The 19,007-nt window shown below is 46.0% G+C and overlaps 1 protein-coding gene across 7 annotated transcripts in view; it reads right to left on the bottom strand.

The window, feature by feature from the left end:
• Positions 1-253: 253 nt before the first annotated feature.
• The window catches only part of GNL3L (G protein nucleolar 3 like), a 66,395-nt gene continuing 47,641 nt past the window's right edge, over positions 254-19,007 (bottom strand). For 6 of the 7 annotated variants that reach the window (XM_070291604.1, XM_070291605.1, XM_070291602.1 and 3 more), the window contains 14 exons: positions 18,577-18,617; positions 17,544-17,651; positions 16,284-16,400; positions 15,491-15,574; positions 15,193-15,328; positions 14,181-14,284; positions 12,214-12,358; positions 9,697-9,784; positions 9,022-9,196; positions 8,803-8,945; positions 8,023-8,159; positions 5,831-5,958; positions 2,135-2,354; positions 254-555 (listed from right to left, as the gene is read on the bottom strand). In XM_070291604.1, coding sequence (XP_070147705.1) covers positions 473-555; positions 2,135-2,354; positions 5,831-5,958; positions 8,023-8,159; positions 8,803-8,945; positions 9,022-9,196; positions 9,697-9,784; positions 12,214-12,358; positions 14,181-14,284; positions 15,193-15,328; positions 15,491-15,574; positions 16,284-16,400; positions 17,544-17,651; positions 18,577-18,617 — 1,709 coding nt within the window. In that variant the 3' untranslated portion in view covers positions 254-472. Of the gene's footprint in view, positions 556-2,134; positions 2,355-5,830; positions 5,959-6,136; positions 6,167-8,022; positions 8,160-8,802; positions 8,946-9,021; positions 9,197-9,696; positions 9,785-12,213; positions 12,359-14,180; positions 14,285-15,192; positions 15,329-15,490; positions 15,575-16,283; positions 16,401-17,543; positions 17,652-18,576; positions 18,618-19,007 lie in introns of all 7 variants that reach the window. The other variant, XM_070291599.1, reaches the window with a different exon arrangement.

A 19,007-nucleotide genomic window follows, 5' to 3' on the forward strand; every position in this document is an offset into this window, starting at 1 on the left:
AGCAAGGATCTGTGGACTTGGGTGAGAGGAAGATGTGTGGCCTACAGCCCATTGCAGGGATGTCTTACTGCTAAGCTCTGTTGTGGACTGGTAGAAAAATCATCACACTCACACACATCCACACCCCCTCACAAGGAATCCCCAGATACACAGCAGTCTAGCCTCTAGTTGCAGTCTCTAAGAGGGTTTTGTGAGGGGTCAGCCCTCCAATCAGTCCAGCCTATAAGGTGGGGGATAAACTGTTGGCATAAGGGATCTTCTGATTATTTTATTTCTCTTGTAAACAGAGTAGGGGTTAAATAAAGGTATTGGGTTTGTCAGCTTTAGACACTTGGGACCTTTTTTTTCCTGGAGAATGAAGGGAAGTGGGTGAGGGGTTCTTTTAATATGCAGGTGCTTCAGGGAGAAGCAAACCATTTCATCTGTTATTTCCATTGGAACTGGAGTTGGAGAGGGAGGTGAGATCAGAGGATCAGTCACCAGCACTGTCATCAGCATTGCCAGAGAGATCAAGAGCGGACATCATGGAATCAGACAGCTTGCTGGCAAGTTTGTCTGCAGATGGAGAAAAACAGGAAGTCATTTGGTGGAGGCCAACAGGAGGCTTGCAGGAGCTAGGCTACATTTATCTTTGTCTGCACCAAACTCCCAAACTGGCTCCCTAACCGCCCACCATCAACACTAAACAGAACAACTGGTGGGCTACTGGCAGACCACTACTGAATCTCAGAGAAAGACCCATTTGTCTACCTGTGAAATGATCATCCCAAAATAGCTTGTATCTCAGTCACACTACTGAGCTTCAAGTGTATTTATCTCTTCCTAGTATCAAAACAGCTCTTTTCTTTTACTATGTTGAACTTAGCACTCTGCCATCAGCAGTGCTTTTTAAGACCCCCAAAGCTCTTACAGCAAACCGGCAGGATGGCAGTAGGGTCTTTGAACCTGAATGCTCACCTCCAGCTTTCAGCCACATCCTATTATTCCTTGGGATTTTCCTCAGACATAACCTCCTTCAGGAAGCCTTCTCTGATCACCTCTAACCCACCACAACCTTCAGGCTGGGTTAAGTTCCCTCGTTTTGTTTTCTATGTCTTCATAGTGATCACTTTGTGTTCCCGATGTCTGTTTTCTCATCTCCTCCTCACTCCAATAAGACCAGCAGTTAAAGAGCAATTAATCTCTGTATTCCCAGGACTCAGTGTACAATCAGGCCAAGAGAAAATGGCTATGAACATAGTCTAGTTCAAAGAACGGGGCTTATAGGATCAATTCATCCTAGGTTCACGTTTTGGCCCAAATACCTGGAGTATCCGGGACCCAGTTTCTTCACTTACCGAATGAGAATAAGACTTTTGCAACGAGTTAGTGAAAATTAGTATAGCATGAAGACTTAAGTGGACCAGCCACACAATGGACCACCATTAAAGTAAAGGGACTTCTTTTGTGAATTGATGGGGAAATATCTGTAATATATGTTGAGTGGAAAAATGATGTGGCAAATTGTATGTTCAGGAGACTAACATTTGTCTAAAAAAGAGAACAAGGAATATATAGATATTTGCCTGTATACCTACCCCAGGAATGAGATACAAGAAATTAACTGGTTGCCTCTGGGGGGAAGCCTGGAACTAGGGGACTGGAGGAGACTTTAATGTATATCCTTTTGTATGCTTTGGATTTTGAGTGTTTTATCTATAGATAAAGTAAACATATGTATGTAGCTTGAAAGCTTCTTAACACATAGAAAGCAATGATAAATAAATGGTGGTATTTGATACATAAGACTAGGCCAGTGGTTCTCCAAGTGTGGCCCCCAGAGGAGCAACATCAGCACTGACTAGGAACCAGTTAGAAACACAAATTCTCAGCCCCCGCCAACGGCCAACCTACTCAACTAGAAACTCTGGGGGTGGGTCCCAGAATCCTGTGTTTTAATAAACCTCCCAAGCAATTCTAAAATAAGCTACTTAAGTTTGAGGACCACTCTGCTAGCAGGTGATACTCCTAACCCATCCCTGCCCCCTAATCCTGGAAGAGGGTTGGACACATGGAGATGCTCATTTAGGGGCCCTTAATTAAGGCCTCAGGTGGTTCCTTTTTGGAGCACAGGAGGGTGGTCAGGTCCTCCCACCTGCACGCTTTTGGATCTTCTTCTTCTTCTTCATGGCAGATGCCAGAGCCTGGCCCTGCTGCAGGGGGTCTGTCTCCATGATCCTCTGAAGCACTGGGCGGCGGTCCACTGGGCAAACATCCACCATGCTATTGCTCCTAGGGTGAAGGTCCACATTGCGCTTAGCCCATCCCATCTGATGACGGTTTGGATTGGTGCAATACCCAGTAAGATCTCCAATCTGGGGAAAGTGAGGACAACAGTGAGGTCTGGGCCCCCAAAATAACTCCAAAGACTTCTGCAAAGGAGGCAGGGACAGGCTTGCATTAAGAACAGGAGTCTGGAGTTACACAGAACTAAGCTTCAAGTCTGGCTCTACCACAGATTGGCAGGTGCTTATTCTTTCAGCCACAATTTGATCATCTGTCAAATAAGGGTGGGCAGTGGGTAGCTTGCCTGGTTTTTACAAGAATAAAATGAAAAAGTAGAACTACTTGTCCATGACAATTGACATTACAATGATTCTTTGTTCAAATGACCTTTTAAGGTCTTACTCAATTTAACAAATATGTTCCAACATCTATCTTGTGCCCAGTTCTGTATGGGGAAATGCTGGAGAAATGATTCACATGTACACCCATTTTGGGGACGCAACCAGGCTAAAGAGGAAAAAACCCAACCACACCAGAGGCTGAGGGCATGGTGGTGGTCAACATACTGCTGATGGAAGGGTCATTCCTGACTGAACACTGGAAAGCACAGCGCATACCTGGGCACCTGAAAGGGTATCTACTGGGCTGGAGTAGAAGGTACACAGGGTCAGTAAAACATAATATTGACAGAAAGCTCACTATGTGCCAGGTACATTTCCAAGCATATACATGTATGTGTGTCATATACATACATATGAATATGTATACATGTACTCACATACATGTACATATTAACTCATTTAATGCTGGCAACAATGTCTTTGACAAACAAGGTAATTAAGGTCACACAGCTAGTAAGCAATGGAATAAATCAGAACCCAAGCAATCAGAATTCTATATGTATGACTACCTACTACACTACAGCAGGGGAAAAGTAATGCTATAAACCCTACAACTCTGGGGTTGCAGGGGGTGGGCACCATTTACAACACAGCACACCTAATGTTATCTCCCAGAGTTGGACAATGGAGTGGCCCTACTCATGGCCCTGAACCTGAGCCTGGAACTTATAATACAGAGTAGGGAATTACTGCTGGTCCATGAGGAAAAATGATATGTTCTGGGTGCCTGTGGGCTCAGTAAGAAATACTGGGGGATGGCCTTAAACTCACAACTTTAAACTGATTTTCCTACAAGCACTAGGGAGAGTTTTGAAACTATGTGAAAATGGGAATGGGCATAATTCCTACCACTACCCTAAGGCAGGTCTTATCTCTTACAGAGCACAGGCAAGAGTTTCCTTCATAGACTCCCTACCTCTATTTCGGCTCCTTTCTTTCCAACTTGATTCTTACTGCAGTCACTGGAGTGATAGTTCTATAATATAAACTTGACCATGTCACTTCCCTGCCTAAGGAACCCTTCCAGATATTATGTAGCCATCAAAAATGAAGGGCAGTTAAGTAATTTTATGGAACAATCTACACTGTGAATTTGTAAGTGAAATAAGCAATGTGTAGAACAATACAAACAGCATATGACTATTTGGATTAAAATAGATTCGCTATCTGCTTTTATGCGTATGTGCATGAAGATGCAATAGCTCTGAAAGGACATTCAAGTCTAATAGTGATTGCCTCCAAGGAGAGGGCAGGGTGGCTGGAATAGAGAAGCAGGAAAGATTTACTTTTACTGTATACCCTTTACCTTTTTTTGGCGGCAGGGGGATGGGGAGCACCCTGCACGGCTTGTGGGATCTTAGTTCCCCAGGGATTGAATCCAGACCTTGGCAGTGAAAGCATAGAGTCCTAACCACTGGACTGCCAGGGAATTTCCTACCTTTTCAGTTTTTTTACCATGTACCTAGTCAAAATATCTTAAATAAACAAAATGGGAAAAAATTTAAACACTTTGCCTTTCCTCCTCCCACACAAGACAGCCAACTTTCAGTGTTTACCTATTACCCATGGTTTAAAGTCAAACTCGAGGCCTTCAGGGATCTGACATCAGATTCACCCTTCCCTGCCTCTAACCTGACTCCAGCCACCTCAGACCACTAGTGATTTCTGCAAAATACCATGCTCTCACCCTTTCAGTTCTTGGCACATGCACAGGCTGAGCCCCTGCCCCAGGGCTACTGCCCCTCCTGCCCAGAAAATTCCTCAAATTTCAAGATGTGGCAGAAGTATCAGAGTCCCGAGGGAAGACTTCCCTGGCTCACAGCAGTATAGGTTACGGCCCTCAGATTCAAGCTTTCCCACCCTCTGCCCTGAATCCCTGTGTCTCTCTCATCAGTGTAGGTATCTATGGCTTAAACCACTAAACTGTAACCTCTCGAAGGGCAAAGACAGGGGGGACTGGCAGATGAAGAGGCTGAAAAAGCCTCCAGAGATCACAGTACAGCACAGCATATCAACTTGATCCAGTAGGTGCTGGGGAGCCATGAAAGGGCAAGTGACCTTTGGGACCTGCCATATAGATGGGGAAACAGTGGAAACAGTGTCAGACTTTATATTTGGGGCTCCAAAATCACTGCAGATGGTGATTGCAGCCATGATATTAAAAGACGTTTACTCCTTGGAAGAAAAGTTATGACCAACCTAGATAGCATATTCAAAAGCAGAGACATTACTTTGCCAACAAAGGTCCGTCTAGTCAAGGCTATGGTTTTTCCAGTGGTCATGTATGGATGTGAAGTTGGACTGTGAAGAAAGCTGAGCACTGAAGAATTGATGCTTTTGAACTGTGGTGTTGGAGAAGACTCAAGAGTCCCTTGGACTGCAAGGAGATCCAACCAGTTCATTCTGAAGGACATCAGCCCTGGGATTTCTTTGGAGGGAATGATGCTGAAGCTGAAACTCCAATACTTTGGCCACCTCATGTGAAGAGTTGACTCATTGGAAAAGACTCTGATGCTGGGAGGGATTGAGGGCAGGAGGAGAAGGGGACGACAGAGGATGAGATGGCTGGATGGCATCACTGACTCGATGGACGTGAGTCTGAGTGAACTCTGGGAGTTGGTGATGGACAAGGAGGCCTGGGGTGCTGCGATTCATGGGGTCGCAAAGAGTTGGACACAACTGAGCGACTGAACTGAACTGAACTGATATGAGACATATGTCCAGGTCAAAGACAACTGGAAGATTAGGCTAGGGTTACAGGAATGGTAGGCCAGAAAGACACCAAGAGCATCTATTAAGATTTAGGAGAGAAGACACACTTGGTGACTATGTATAGGATCCAAGATACCAGTTAGTGGGAAGGACAAGTCAGGGTTGTCCAGGTTTGTAACTTGAACGGCTGGGTGGATAGACGGGGATCCTGTTCTCTCGGGTTAAAGCTGGGCTGGGAAAGCTGCCTGAGAGCATATCTCCTCCTTGGATCTGCCATTGGTTTGCAAAGGATATATCCTGCCTACAGCCAGGGTGCCCACAGGGAGTGAATGAATGACCCATACCTCCCCACTATTATAGGTGGACCTCATGGGAGCCAGGTGGAAGGGATTGACCATTTCCCAGAGCCCTTGGGTAGAGGAGAGGGTTACCATGAAGAACAAGACAGGTACCTTATACACGGTGGTTTTATTTTCCATGGCATCTGCTATTTTCACCATCGGAGAATGGAGCCACTTGATCTCCATTTCGAGCGGGTCCATGTCACCCAACAGCTCATCCGATTCTCCAGTGGCCAAGCCTTTAACACAATCAATACCACTGTCAGGGCCTTGGCTCCTTTCTGCTACCAGCCCCCTGGTCAGGCCTCAGTGGAAAGGATATGTGGACACTGCCCAGGGGAGTAAAGAAGGAAGGCTCTTTTATTCCTGCTGGGAGGCCATACAACAAAGGATTAAAGGTGCGGGTTTTCCACTTGCCTGACAGTCTTGAAACTTCAGCTTCCTCATCTGAAAAGCAGAATGCCACAAGCCCTGTAACACAGGGCTGCTGTGAATCACAGCAATGGGTGCCTGAAATGCACTGGCCTGAGACACTGCTCTATAAATGGCAGCTATTGGGATTCCCTCCCCAGGACCAGGCCTCTCTCCCTATTTCGCTGGTGCCTTGTCTGGAGCTGGCCTCTACTGCAGACCACAAAAGTGCACATTGCCCTGGGCCCATACTACCCTCGCCACCTCTTCTAAACTTTGCCCCATCTCCTTCCCTGGGCCTCTAATTGCTAATCACTCTTTAAGATTCAACACTAGGGCAACTAGGAAACTCTTGATTATTAACCACTCCTTCTTCTCAACTTCCAGGACCTCAATCATTTGCTAAAGTGCATTCTCACTGCCAGAGTCCAACTTGCCCTCACATACAGCCCTAAAAATGTAAGCTCTAATTCCTCCCAAATGCCCACTTGACAGAAAAGTAAAGTTCAGAAAGAGGGCTGACTTGCCCAAAGCTTCAAGGGGAATATATTCTGAAGCAGGCAAGCCTCTTGTCCTCATTTGTAATCCAAGCCAGGCCAGCCAAGACTTTCTCCACTACCCCAGAGTGTCCACAGACAGGCCCAGAGAGCACCGGGCACCTTTCTTGGGTGGGGTAGAAAAGGAAGGAGCTGCAGATGGTAGAATAGCTGAAGAGAATAAACTTCCCACAGGAGTTTCTGAAAGTCATATCTTTGTACTCCAACAAATAACCATCTTAATAACAGCTAATATTTACCAAGCATGTGCTATATGCCAGGCACTAGGTTTTACATATTAAATAAGTCTCCACAACTATCTTATCAGGTACGTGCTATCATCCCATTGTACAGATGATGTCATCCGTCATGGAGAGGTTAAGAAATTTGTGCAGCACTACACAGCTAACAAAACTCAGATTTTAACCCAGGCAGTTCATTCTTCTAACCACTCAGATACACTGAGCTAGAAGAGTCTTCAACAATAGGACAAGAGAGCTAGTTTGAATGCCACATCTGCCTGTCACTGACCATGTACCATTTAGCAAATATCACCTTTCTGTGTCTCAGATGCCTCACCCACCAATGGGGACAAGGGTAAAAATGCAGAAATGGACATGCAATATCCATGTCAATGGCTGTGACAAAACCTGGGGCAATGAGAAGGGTTTTCTTTTTTGTTTCCTTTCTTAATTTGAGGATAATTGCTTTACAATGTTGTGATGGTTTCTGCCATACATCAACGTGAATCAGTCATAGGTATATATATATATGCCCCTCCCTCTTGAATCTCCCTCCCACTTCCCATCCCATCCCACCCCTCTAGATTGTCCCAGAGCACCAGATTCAGCTCCCTGTGTCATACAGCAAATTCCCACTGGCTATCTATTTTACATATGGTAATGTATATGTTTCAATGTTACTCTCTCTATTCATCCCACCCTCTCCTTCCCTCCATTATGTCCACCAGTCTGTTCTCTATGTCTGTGGAGAGAAAGGGTTTTTGAGAGAAGTATCTCAGTCCACTCCAGGCCTCAAGAGATGGGGAAAGGAAACTCACGCTTCCTAAACACTTTATCATGTTCCAGGTACTTTGTTGATTTTTTTGTATCTACTAAGAGCCCACAGCCAGCCACCCCTCCACTCCACTCCACCACCACCCTATCTTCCTGTGACCCAAATTACAATTCTTCACTTTGTGGGAAAATACATTAAAGATGTTTAAAATAGTTCTCCCCAAACCAGACTAGGGCCAGAGCATGGGGAGGTCAACTATGGGACCTGTTGTCAGGTGTGTGTGGCTCCACTAGGACAGGACCAGTTGCTGGGCAGGCCAACCCACTCAACCCTACTTACATTCCATGGTGTCTTCATTGGCTTGCTCGGTATCCTCAATGTCAAAGACCTCAGTCATCTCCTTAACGATCTCAGCACTGAGATGGGTAGGCAGAGTGTGGGTAGAGGGTGGAAGTGTATAGAAGCTGATCTTCCCACTGCATTGGGAGTTGGGAAGAAACTGACGTTATTAAGGCAACAAATGACAAATGAGGACTTTGCTGGTGATCCAGTGGTTAAGAATCCACCTGCTAATTCAGCAGACATGGGTTCGATCCCTGGTCCAGGAAGATTCCACACGCCACAGGGCAACTAAGCTCATCGCCACACCTGCTGAGCCCCACACACTGCAACTACTGAAGCCCATATACTCTAGAGCCTGTGCTCCACAATAAAATACTGAAATGAGAAGCCCACACACTGCAACTACAGAGTAGCCCCCACTCACCACAACTACAGAAAGCCCACACATAGCAACAAAGACCCAGCATGGCCAAACATAAATAAATGAATAAATAAAAATTTTAATTGTTTGTTAAAAAATGCTAATGACCAGTCAAAGAAAGGATGAGTTTTCAAGTCAGAAACAGTGAGGGTCAACTAGAAAGTCCAGACAGTAACTTCTGAACAAGAGGCTGAATTGCTGGATAATCACTGGGCATGAGTTGCCGAGCAGGATATGACCTGATGCCTTGGCCTTCCCTACGCAGGAAGTCAGGCTGCCCCGCTGCTGCAGTGAAAACAGATGAACCCCCATGTGGAGCCTGACTCCCAGAAGGCCTCACCCTTACCCCTACTCACCTCACCCAGTCAGCCAGGACAGCTTTGGCTGCCTGCTCCTGACTGTATACACCCCCCTTCTTCTTCTTCCCCAAGCGGTGGGCCACTGCAGTCAGAAAATGCTCAGTGGTCTGAAACCCAGAGACACCATAATAGCTGGAAATCTGGTAAAGAGAGGAAGAAATCATGAGTAAGAAAGAAGGGCCCTTATAGCAAGGCAGGTAGCAGAGCCCTGCATACCTCCTCCAGGTTGCAGCGTTGCAGGATGGTCTCCACCGGGGTCACAGGGTCCGCCAGCTTCTGCACGTGAATGCAATTGCACAGGATAGTGCCCACCTCTGAGTTGGGTCCTGGGACGATGCCCGGAGCATCCAGCAGCCTGATGAACTTGTCCAGGTAGACCTCCTGCATGAACCTGGGTCAGGAGAGGGGAGATAAGAGAGGACGTAGGACAGTGATGAGCCCAGATGTATCTGGCATCCTCTAAGCCAAGCACCCAGTGGAGAGAAGGAATGTGACAAATGGCACACAGATGAAGGTGGAGAGACGTGGGGTCTGATTCTAGTCTGATTCACTTCCACCACCAGGGACTAAGCTGCAGGACCACAGGCAAGCCTCTGACTCTCTGACCCTGTTGCTTCATCAAGGAAGCAGAGCTGCTTACTCAGAGCCCAATCTTGCATGATTGTCAGGAGGCTTCAAGGAGCTGTGGGTGGTGGTGGGGGGGTGGACACCCAGCTGGGTGCCTGGCCCAAACCCAGGATGTGCCAGGTAAATGAGGGCTATTAATGAAACTCCCATGCTTACAGCAGAATCAGAAGCTGGTCCAACATAAGGGACAGGGATTGAAGGCATGGGAGTTGGGAAATGGTAGGGTGAAGGACCTGTGAAGTAGGAGAGCAAGCAGGTACTTACTTGGTGACCCCAGGAACGGCTCCCACACTACATGCACGGCTGCGCTTCAGACTATTGATCAGGCTGCTCTTCCCAACATTGGGAAGGCCTACAAAGGAGCAGCAGATAGCTCAGGGCAGGAAGGGTCCTCAGAACTATTTGAGACAGCCTGTGTGTGGGAGGCCCAGGCAGGGGCAGTGTGACCAGGCCATGGGAAGCCAAAAACAGAGCCTGGCCTCCTGCCTTCCTGTCCAAGGCCCTGACCAAGCCCCTCCATGGCCTTTCTATCCCTTTCCTCTACATGTGAGCACTCTGGCTAGATGTGTTCCTCTCACTAGATATGACACTCACCTCCCACTTACAACCAGCTTGGGAAAGGTACTGGATGCAAGGCCTCTGTGACACAATCCAATGGATGGTGGGCACTGGGAAGTGTCATAAAACAGAACCACCCATCGTGGTGTATAATTCACCTGGCAGGGGGTAGGGAGTGGGAGGTGGGGCTCCTCTCTGAGATGTCAGTCTTTGAACTTTCTGTCTGTGGTATGTTTTTCTGTTTGGGCATCTGTAAGCACCTCTCGGTCTATGGATGTCCTTGTCTATTTCTCACTCATTGGGTCTCTCATTCCTACCATTCCCCTTCTGTGTGCTAGAACTTACATGTGTACTAGTTGTTCCGATAGATGTGCCTGTGTGTATATCCCTTGTGTGTAGAAGTCTCAGTGTATCTTCTCTTGGCTGTTCTCATTCTAAATACTATTGCTTTTCCCATTTCTGTCTTTCTCTCTGTGTATCTAAGCAACTCTTTCTCTGCCAGTTTGTCTCACTTTCTCTCTTTATGGCCATTGTCCTTTCTCTCAAATTCTCCCCACCCCAGCAATTTTGCCTCTTTGTTAATTCCCTCTATGCCAACTCCTCTCAGCTCTTTCTGTACCTGGTCCTTCTCTCAGTGGGCTTGTCTCTCTACATGAATCACTGTGTCTCTTTTTCTGTGTCTCCCTAGTCCTCTCTCTGCCTCGATTTCTCTATATATACATATACATCTGTCTTGTCATAGATGTGTGTCTGTGTCTCTAACATGATTGTGTCTGAGGGTCAAATGCATCTGGGTACACGTGTCTCTCTACGGCTCTGTTTGCTTGGAGGGGAGTTGGCTAAGTGTGTGGGAAGGGCTTGGTCTCCATGTATCTTGGCTCTGGATCTGTATGTGTCTTCATATGTGTGGATCTGTACATGTGTCTGTGGATCCATATGTGTGTATAGGTCTGGGTGTATATTCTTCAGTGTCTGTCTGCATCTTTGTTCCTGCTTCTTTCTATGTGCATCTCCCTCTGAATCTCTTTATCCCTGAGTTTGACTCACTCATTCTTTCCTTGGGTATACATGTCTCCCTCCCTACTCATATGAGAGGGTCTCAGGCCCTCTCATCTCTCTCTCTGTAGGCCTCTACACACATTTTTGTGATCATATCTCCCTCTGTCTACATGCCTCTGTCATTCAACTCTGTCTTCCTTCTCTACTCCCTACCAATCCCACATTTGGTTTTCCAGATATATTTCTGTATCTATTCAGGTATTTTACCTTTTTCTGTTTCCAGCTGTTTCTCCAATGTTTTTTTTTCCTCTTGGCTTCATTTCTTTTCCCTGCTGGTCTATCTCTGCCTCTCTCAACTTCCTGGTTCCTTTCCCAACAGCTTTCTTTCAGTGCCCTGGGCTCCAGGTTTGAGCCTCAGCTCTGTTTTGTCTCACACAGGGGTGAACCCTGCAAGTCCCTTTCCTTTCTCTGAGCCCTAGTGTTCTTATCTATGAAAGGGAGATGTTCACCCCTCTCTCCCACAGCTCTGGTGGGATGCATACATATGTGCTCAGTCATGTCTGACTCTTTGCAACCCCATGGAATGTAGCCCACCAGGCTCCTCTGTCCATGGGATCTCCCAGGCAAGAATACTGGATGAGGCAACCATTCCCTTCCCCAGAGTGGTAGGATGACATGGGTCAACTCTAAGCCCAGCCCCACACATGTAGTCCATGGTTTTAATACTCCAACTACAGTGGTGATTCTGAGTCTGCCTCCCCACGTCCACCAATCCAAATTACAAATCACAAGAGCCTTCCTAGGACTTCCTTGGTGGCACAGCGGGTAAGAATCTGCCTGCCAATGCAGGGGACGGGGTTCAATCCCTGATCCAGGAAGATTCCACATGCCTCAGGGCAACTCAGCCCATGGGCGCTGCAACTACTGAAGCCTGCGCACCCTAGAGCCCATACTCCACAATAAGAGAATCCACCATAATGAGAAACCCAAGCACTGCAACTAGTGAGTAGCCCCCACTTGAAGCAACGAGAGAAAGCCCATGCAGCAACAAAAACCCAGTGCTGCCAAAATAAATAAATACCTTAAAAAAAAAAAGGACCCTTCCTGAATAGCTCCTCTCCTCCCTAGCCAAAAGTAACATGAAGTTCCCAGAATCCTTTCCCCCCAATGAAGCCCCTACACAAGGAAGAAGCCTGGGCCCCATAACCTCCCCTGAGGCCTTACCCACAACACCCACACGGATATGGGTGCGCACTTCACCAAGGCGGCAATAGTTCCCCAGAACCCTCATGAGGTTTTCAGCTCCAAAGCAGGCTTTGCTTTTCAGCAGTGACTCAGAGGCTTGATCCACTGGCACACTGCAGCGATTCTGGAAAATGAGGGGTATTACAGAAGAGGCATCAGATGAGAGATGTGGTCTGAGCAAAGATTTCCAAATTTCAGGGCTGACTCCGTTATCACCGAGATCCCCAGCATGAAGCGAAGGGCTTCTTACACAGGCCCTGAACGAACACGTGCCATTTCCCTGCTTCCACAAGGCCTATTTTTTCCAGTTTTTCCATCTCCAGTCCTCTGTCTCAGTCTCTGCCTAGATACACATCGCTTGCCTCCCTCAACAGGAGCAAGACAGCCTCCTCACCTCTAAGCAGGCCGGGTTTGAGTTCCAACTCTGCTTCTCACAGGTATGTGGCCAGCAAATTCTGATTCCATTCTCTGGGCTTCAGTGAACCCTGTCTACACAATGAGAACATTTGCCTCCCTGTCCAGAGAAAGAAGAGATACTGTCCGGCCCACATAGAGCCTACCTTCCCTTGATTCCTCACACAAGACAAGGCCATTTCAGCCTCCATCTCTTTATTCCTGTTGCCACCTCCTCTGCCCAGAATGCCCTTTCATCTCTTCCTCTGTCCTTACTTACCTACCATAGTACTGCAAAATAGAAATTGACTTAAATATCCATTAATAAGAAATAGGTTAAGGAGCTATATCCTTAAAGTGGAATACAGATCAAAGAAAAACCTGTTATAAAAGGATGCTTATCACATTTTTGATATCTAAAAGGCAAAAAATTATAAAGGAACTACCATGTTTCTCCCAGATGAACAGAGATTTACATGTTTAATGATATCAAATATTGGCAAGGGTGGAGGGAAACAGGCCCTCTCACACATTCATCTGTCCCAGTAGTGGGAAGATAAATTGGTATAGCCACTTGAGTGGGGGTAGAGGAGGGAGGTGGGGCTGGGGAGCAATTTTTCAGTATCTAGGAAAATCTAAAATGCAAAATAACTATGACCCAGCCACTCTACCTCTCAGTACCCAACCTACACAAACACTTGCTGACTAGCCAAGAAGACGTGCAAGGGTATGCATTATAGTACTGCTTATAATGATAAAAAAATTGAAAACTTTATTTAGTGTAAAAAAGGTAGAACTCTATAGAAAGATCTTCAAGGGAAAAAAAGTACACCACAGGATGACGTATATGATACACCCAAGAACTATTTTCTCTATATACAAATCCACATATAATATAAAGCACAGAAAAACATCTGGAAGGATACACATCAAACTAACAATGGTGGTTAATCTGGTATATGGATAAAGGAGATTGGGATTAGGGGTAACAGTGAAAGGATATTCAAGTCTCATCTATACAGTTGACCCTTGAATGGGTAATAGTGAAAGGATATTCAAGTCTCATCTATACAGTTGACCCTTGAACAACATAGGTTTGAATGGTGCAGGTCCACTTACATGCAAATTTTTTTCACTAATAAATACTACAGTACTACATGACTTGCAGTTGGGTGAATCTGTAAATGCAGAACCGCAGATACTGAGGTCCAACTAGAAGTTATACATGGATTTTCCACTGTGCAGAAGGTGGATGTCCCTAACCCTTGTTTAGTTCAAGGGTCAACTGTAATTGTTTTTACTTTTTCTACTTTATTTTTTAATAAGTAAGTTTTACACTTCGTACAAAACTGAAAAAAATGTCCCCCAGGACCCATTTTCTCTCCTTAGAAGCAACAAATGTTTCTGTACACTTTAATTTAGTCTGACATTGAAAACATATTTCTATGTTAATAACAGAATTAGAAAACATATTTCTATGTTAATAATAGAATTAGAAGAGTGTAGCCCCAGGCTACTGTGTAAGAGGCTAGATGTTTCTGGCCCCAGCTTACCAGGTTTTTGACCTGATGCTGGGTACTGGCCTTGAAAGCCACAGTTGGCAGCTCATTCCGAAGGTATTCCAGCCACTTCTCCACAACCTCCTTAGGGACCAGGTCTAGGAAAAATAGGAATGGATAGGACTGGTAAGAACATCACCTCATGGCTCACTCCAAAGATGCAGCCACCCACAACCCAGGCTTGGCCCACTTTCTGCCAACAGATATCTCCCTAGCCTGCCAGTTCCTGTCCAGTCCCCAGGTTAGTCAGAAAGGACAGTCTAGTCTAGGGGACAAGTTGGCCCTCTCTAAGTAGACCTGTTTCCTCAAGGACAATGGGTAACCAGCTATATTCCTAGATGCCTTCCTTCCAGACCTGGGGCCTCGTACCAGAGGCCTCCCAAAGACTTTCCATTCCCTCCCTGGATTATTCTAGGTTGGGCCAAATGTCAAAAATAACCTTGAAAAGAATGGCTACCATTTATGAAGTACTGACCATGTATGTACCAAGCACTTTATCATTAATTCTCACAATGATCCTATGAGATTGGGACAATCACAGCCCATTTTACACCTAGAAAAATGGAAGCTCTCTGGTGACATGACTTGTCCAAGATTCCAGAGAAAATAGACATCAAAACTGGAATGAAACCCAGACCAGAGTGACTCCTGAGTGCATCCATGTGCTCTTATGCCCCATCTGGGATCCAGCATGAGGGAGAAGAGGAACTCTCTAGCACTGGCCAGGCACAAATAAAGCTCTAAATGGCAAAAACAGGGAATTTAAAGGCAGACAGGCTATAACTCCATTCTCAACTTCTGTTATACTGTGTGGTGTGTGTGTGAATGTTTCAACAAGTGACTTTACCTCTCAAATCCCTAGCTTTAAAAACTCAAACAAGAATTCCTACCTTGCACAACTATTATGAATACCACTGAGTTGTTGTGTCTCAGGGCCTCGTCCAAGCTAGTCTTTTAAGAAGGCTTGGCCCCTGCCCTGCCTTACCCAATCCTGCCCAACACCTACCAATCTTGTTCAAGACCAGGACCAGCTTCTTGTTCCCTTCTGCCTGTAGGACAGTTTCTTCCATTTGGAAGCAGCGGCAACCCAATGGGTCCCTGGAATCCAGGACTTCCAGAATCACATCAGAGTATTCCACCACCTGCAGGGCAGGGAACAGGGTAAGAAAGCAAGGAAAGAACTGGGCAGGAATCAAAAGGCCCATGAAAGAAGAGGTCTTCCTCTTAGGAAAAACAGAAATAGAGAAGATACAAGACTGGATTGGTGCCCTCCCTAAAGGGCCTTAAGAAATGGGCCCCCATACCTTATGGAACTCCTTGTAATAAGCCTTCCTTGTAGCCTCATCATCCAGTTGAGGAAACATATTTAATTCTTGCAAAACTTCCTCCTAAAGGAAAAAAAAGAGGATGGTCCAGGGGAGGAGAGTGAGAGCCGTCTTTGGCAACCATGGGAAGCTGGGAGAGTCATGTGAGTCCCAGCCCACCATGAGCAACAAAATTAAGAAGAGGAAAGGACAGACCCACATGGTCCATGTGTGTGCCTATTTATAAGTTTGTGTTTGAGTACCAGCTAGAGGACCAGGTATGCACCTGAGTGTATAAGGGAGGAAATTTAAGAGGGAAGTGTAAGTGAGAAAAACAATCTATGGGGAACATGCGATGGAGGAAGTAAAATGTGTACTTTATACTAGAAAAGAAACTTTGAACTGGAAAGCGTATATTCTGTGAGATGAGATTATACGCCAGAAATACAGTAAGAAGTCCTAGAAAGAAGTCAACTCCTCTCTTAACTTTCACTTCACACTTTCAATCTTTCTCTCCCCCGTGCCCCAGTCCTCCCCACTCCCAATCCCCAGTCTGTGTTTCAGCTTGGGAGAAAGAACCTAATCAGGGCTCTCCAATCACAGATACAGCTCTTCACCTCCTTCTCACCCTCCCTCCATGTCCCTACCATTTCCCATCCTCTCTGAACTGGTTCCCTACTCCCCCTCCAAAAATCTCACACCCTTCCTCTTCCCTTTTCACAGAGCAATGACAAAAGATGCTTTTGAGCAAGCCCACACCAGTCCTACTGAGGGGCAAAAACTGCTCTCTCACCTTGCGCTCAAACTCCTCTTGGCGTCGCAGGACATCCTGGCAGTAGCTTTCAATGGTCCTGCGTCGGTGTCTCTCTTGCTCCCGGGCAGCCTGCTGCTTCTCCCTCATCTCCCCAACCTAACAAGTGACCATACAAAAGGGCTGAAGCTGATGAGGTCTGCAATCTAAGAGGGATGGAAGATCAAGAGTAATAGGGAGCAGGTGACAGAGAAAGAAAACAGTGTGACTTGGCACAGGTGGTAGGAGCAGGGATACGGGGAGGGAGAAGACGTGACAGCAAGAGATAAAGAGATAAGGGGTTTGAGGGAAAGAAAGACAAAGAGATGAAGGAGGGGAAAGCACGGCAGACACTAATACAAGGAAAGTATATAAAGCTGAGAGAGATCATGTCCCAGGCAGTGGGAACCACTTAGGACCAGAGAGGTGGGGAAAAATAGGCCCTGGGACGACAGAGGATGAGATGGTTGGATGGCATCACCAACTCGATGGACATGAGCTTGAGCAAGCTCCAGGAGTTGGTGATGGACAGGGAAGCCTGGTATACTGCAGTCCATGGGGTTGCAAAGAGTCAGACACGATTGAGTGACTGAACTGAACTGAACTGAACTGAACTGACTGGGATATTCCATCCTATAAAGAACAGCAAAAGAAACTAGAGAAAAGGAAGGACATCCAGGAGAGAGAGATAACAGGAAAACCAAAGTGACAGTGTTTCAAAAAAAAAAAAAAAAGCCTGCATATGTAAAATAGATAGCCAATGGGAATTTGCTGTTTGACTCAGGAACTCAAACCAGGGCTCTAGAGGGGTGGGATGGGGAGAAGGGTGTTAGGGAAGTTCAAGAGAGAGGGGACATGTGTATACCTATGGCTAATTCATGCTGATGTGTGGCAGAAACCAACACAATACTGTAAAGCAATTATCCTTCAATTACAAATAAATTTTTTTAAAAAGCATGGTCTCAAATGCTGAGAATTGAATAAGATGAGGGAAGAAAGCAATCCATGAGTCTGATGTCAGAGAACATGCTGGTGAGACTGGCAGGGTCATTCCAGTGGAGCAGTGAGAACAAAAACCCAGATAGCCATGAACTGGGAGGTGAGCAAATGGAGACACTAAATCAAGTATCAAAGCAACTGCCCTTTCTTTCCTTTTCACAAACAGCCTCAACAACCCTAACAATTCTGGCCTTTGCCTTTCAAATTTCCATGGACCTGGCAGTCAAGTCAGGTCCTCTCTCTCCCCCAAGGGAAAGGGCTTACCCTCTTCTTCTTTAACTCAGCCTCCCGACTGGCATGATCATTGGAGTGGACAAACTGGGGAAAGGAGGCCACTTTGGTGGCTGCTTTCTTCCCATTCTGCTTTGCAGGCTGATTACCAAACAAGAGAAAAAAAAATGAAGAGTTAATGAACCCATAGAAATCACTGTTCCGGGGTGGGGGGGGGTGGTTTAAAGCTGCTCATAAGTAGATTTTTGGGATGAAAGAGGAGAGAAGCAAACAAAAAGGGCTCTGTCCCCAGAGGTCTGTCCATATGACCAGAGAGACCCTTCTTCCCCTAGCTAGGCAGGGACTAAGTAAAGAAATATCAGGAAAGGTGGGGGTGGGGGTGGGCAGTAAGTAGAAAGGTTTCCCAAGTAGAGGCCAAGGGAATACTAAATAGCTCTCCAAGTGCAGCCCTTGGAATAGCAGTAGCATCATCTGGGCACTTATCAGACGCTGAGACAGACCCACTAAATCAGAAACTCAAGCAATCTGTGTTTTAACCAACACTCCAGGTGATTCTGGAGGGCTAAAGTTTGAGAACTTTAACCATGCTAAAATTTAAGAACTGCTGCTCTGATGCAAGTCCTATTTGTCCACAACTTTCCCAGCCTGACCGGGAGCTTCAGGAGCTGCGCCAAAGACTGTTTGAGTCCTGCCTCTCCATGAGCAATAGAGACTTGGGAATTAAGACTCAAGTCCCAGCCGAGCTACCTTGAACCTAGGAACTTTCTCATTGAGGGTCAGTTTCTTCATCTAAAAAACAATGAGATTATGACAATCCCTATCAAGGTAAACTAAGCACAAAGCAGTATATGGCTTGTGGTGGGAACTTAATAAATGTTGCTGCTTCTCTGCTGAAGCCACCCAAATGGCTTTTGGGAAAGCCAAATCTGCTGATTCCAATGTGGTGCTCTATTTGGAGTCATCCAATATCTATTTGGTTTTGTGGGCCTCTTCTGGGGTGGGCAACATGTTCCCAACCTTGTCCCCAACAATGGATATACCTTACCTGAGAGTGGTACCAACTTACCTTCTTGCAGCCTTTGGAACCTTTACCTGGCTTTTTATTTTCTGAAAAAAAAAAATAAAAGCCATCATCCACCTACCCAACATTCTTTGAACCTTAATGGAGGTCAGGCAACACTGGGAATCTAAGGAAGCCTCAGAGACCATGTCTCTCTAAGCACACAAGACAGACAGAGCTGGCAGCTACAGTGTCAGAAGAGGTACTGGATATAATGTTTCAGTGAATACCTGAAACATTATATCCAGTGCAAACTGAAACAATTCTTAAGGGAATCCTGTGAAGAGAGCAATAGGAACATATACTTATAACTTCTCTCTTACAACTTCTAGCTGACAATTTTGGCACCAGGCTGAAGTGGGGGGCTGGCAGCATGAGAAGTGATCTGAGGAGTCCCACCCAGCTAAACCAGAGTAGATGCCCTCAGCCCTTGGAGA

The sequence above is a fragment of the Ovis canadensis genome, chromosome X (genome assembly GCF_042477335.2).
Source record: "Ovis canadensis isolate MfBH-ARS-UI-01 breed Bighorn chromosome X, ARS-UI_OviCan_v2, whole genome shotgun sequence".
NCBI classification, from domain to species: domain Eukaryota; kingdom Metazoa; phylum Chordata; class Mammalia; order Artiodactyla; family Bovidae; genus Ovis; species Ovis canadensis.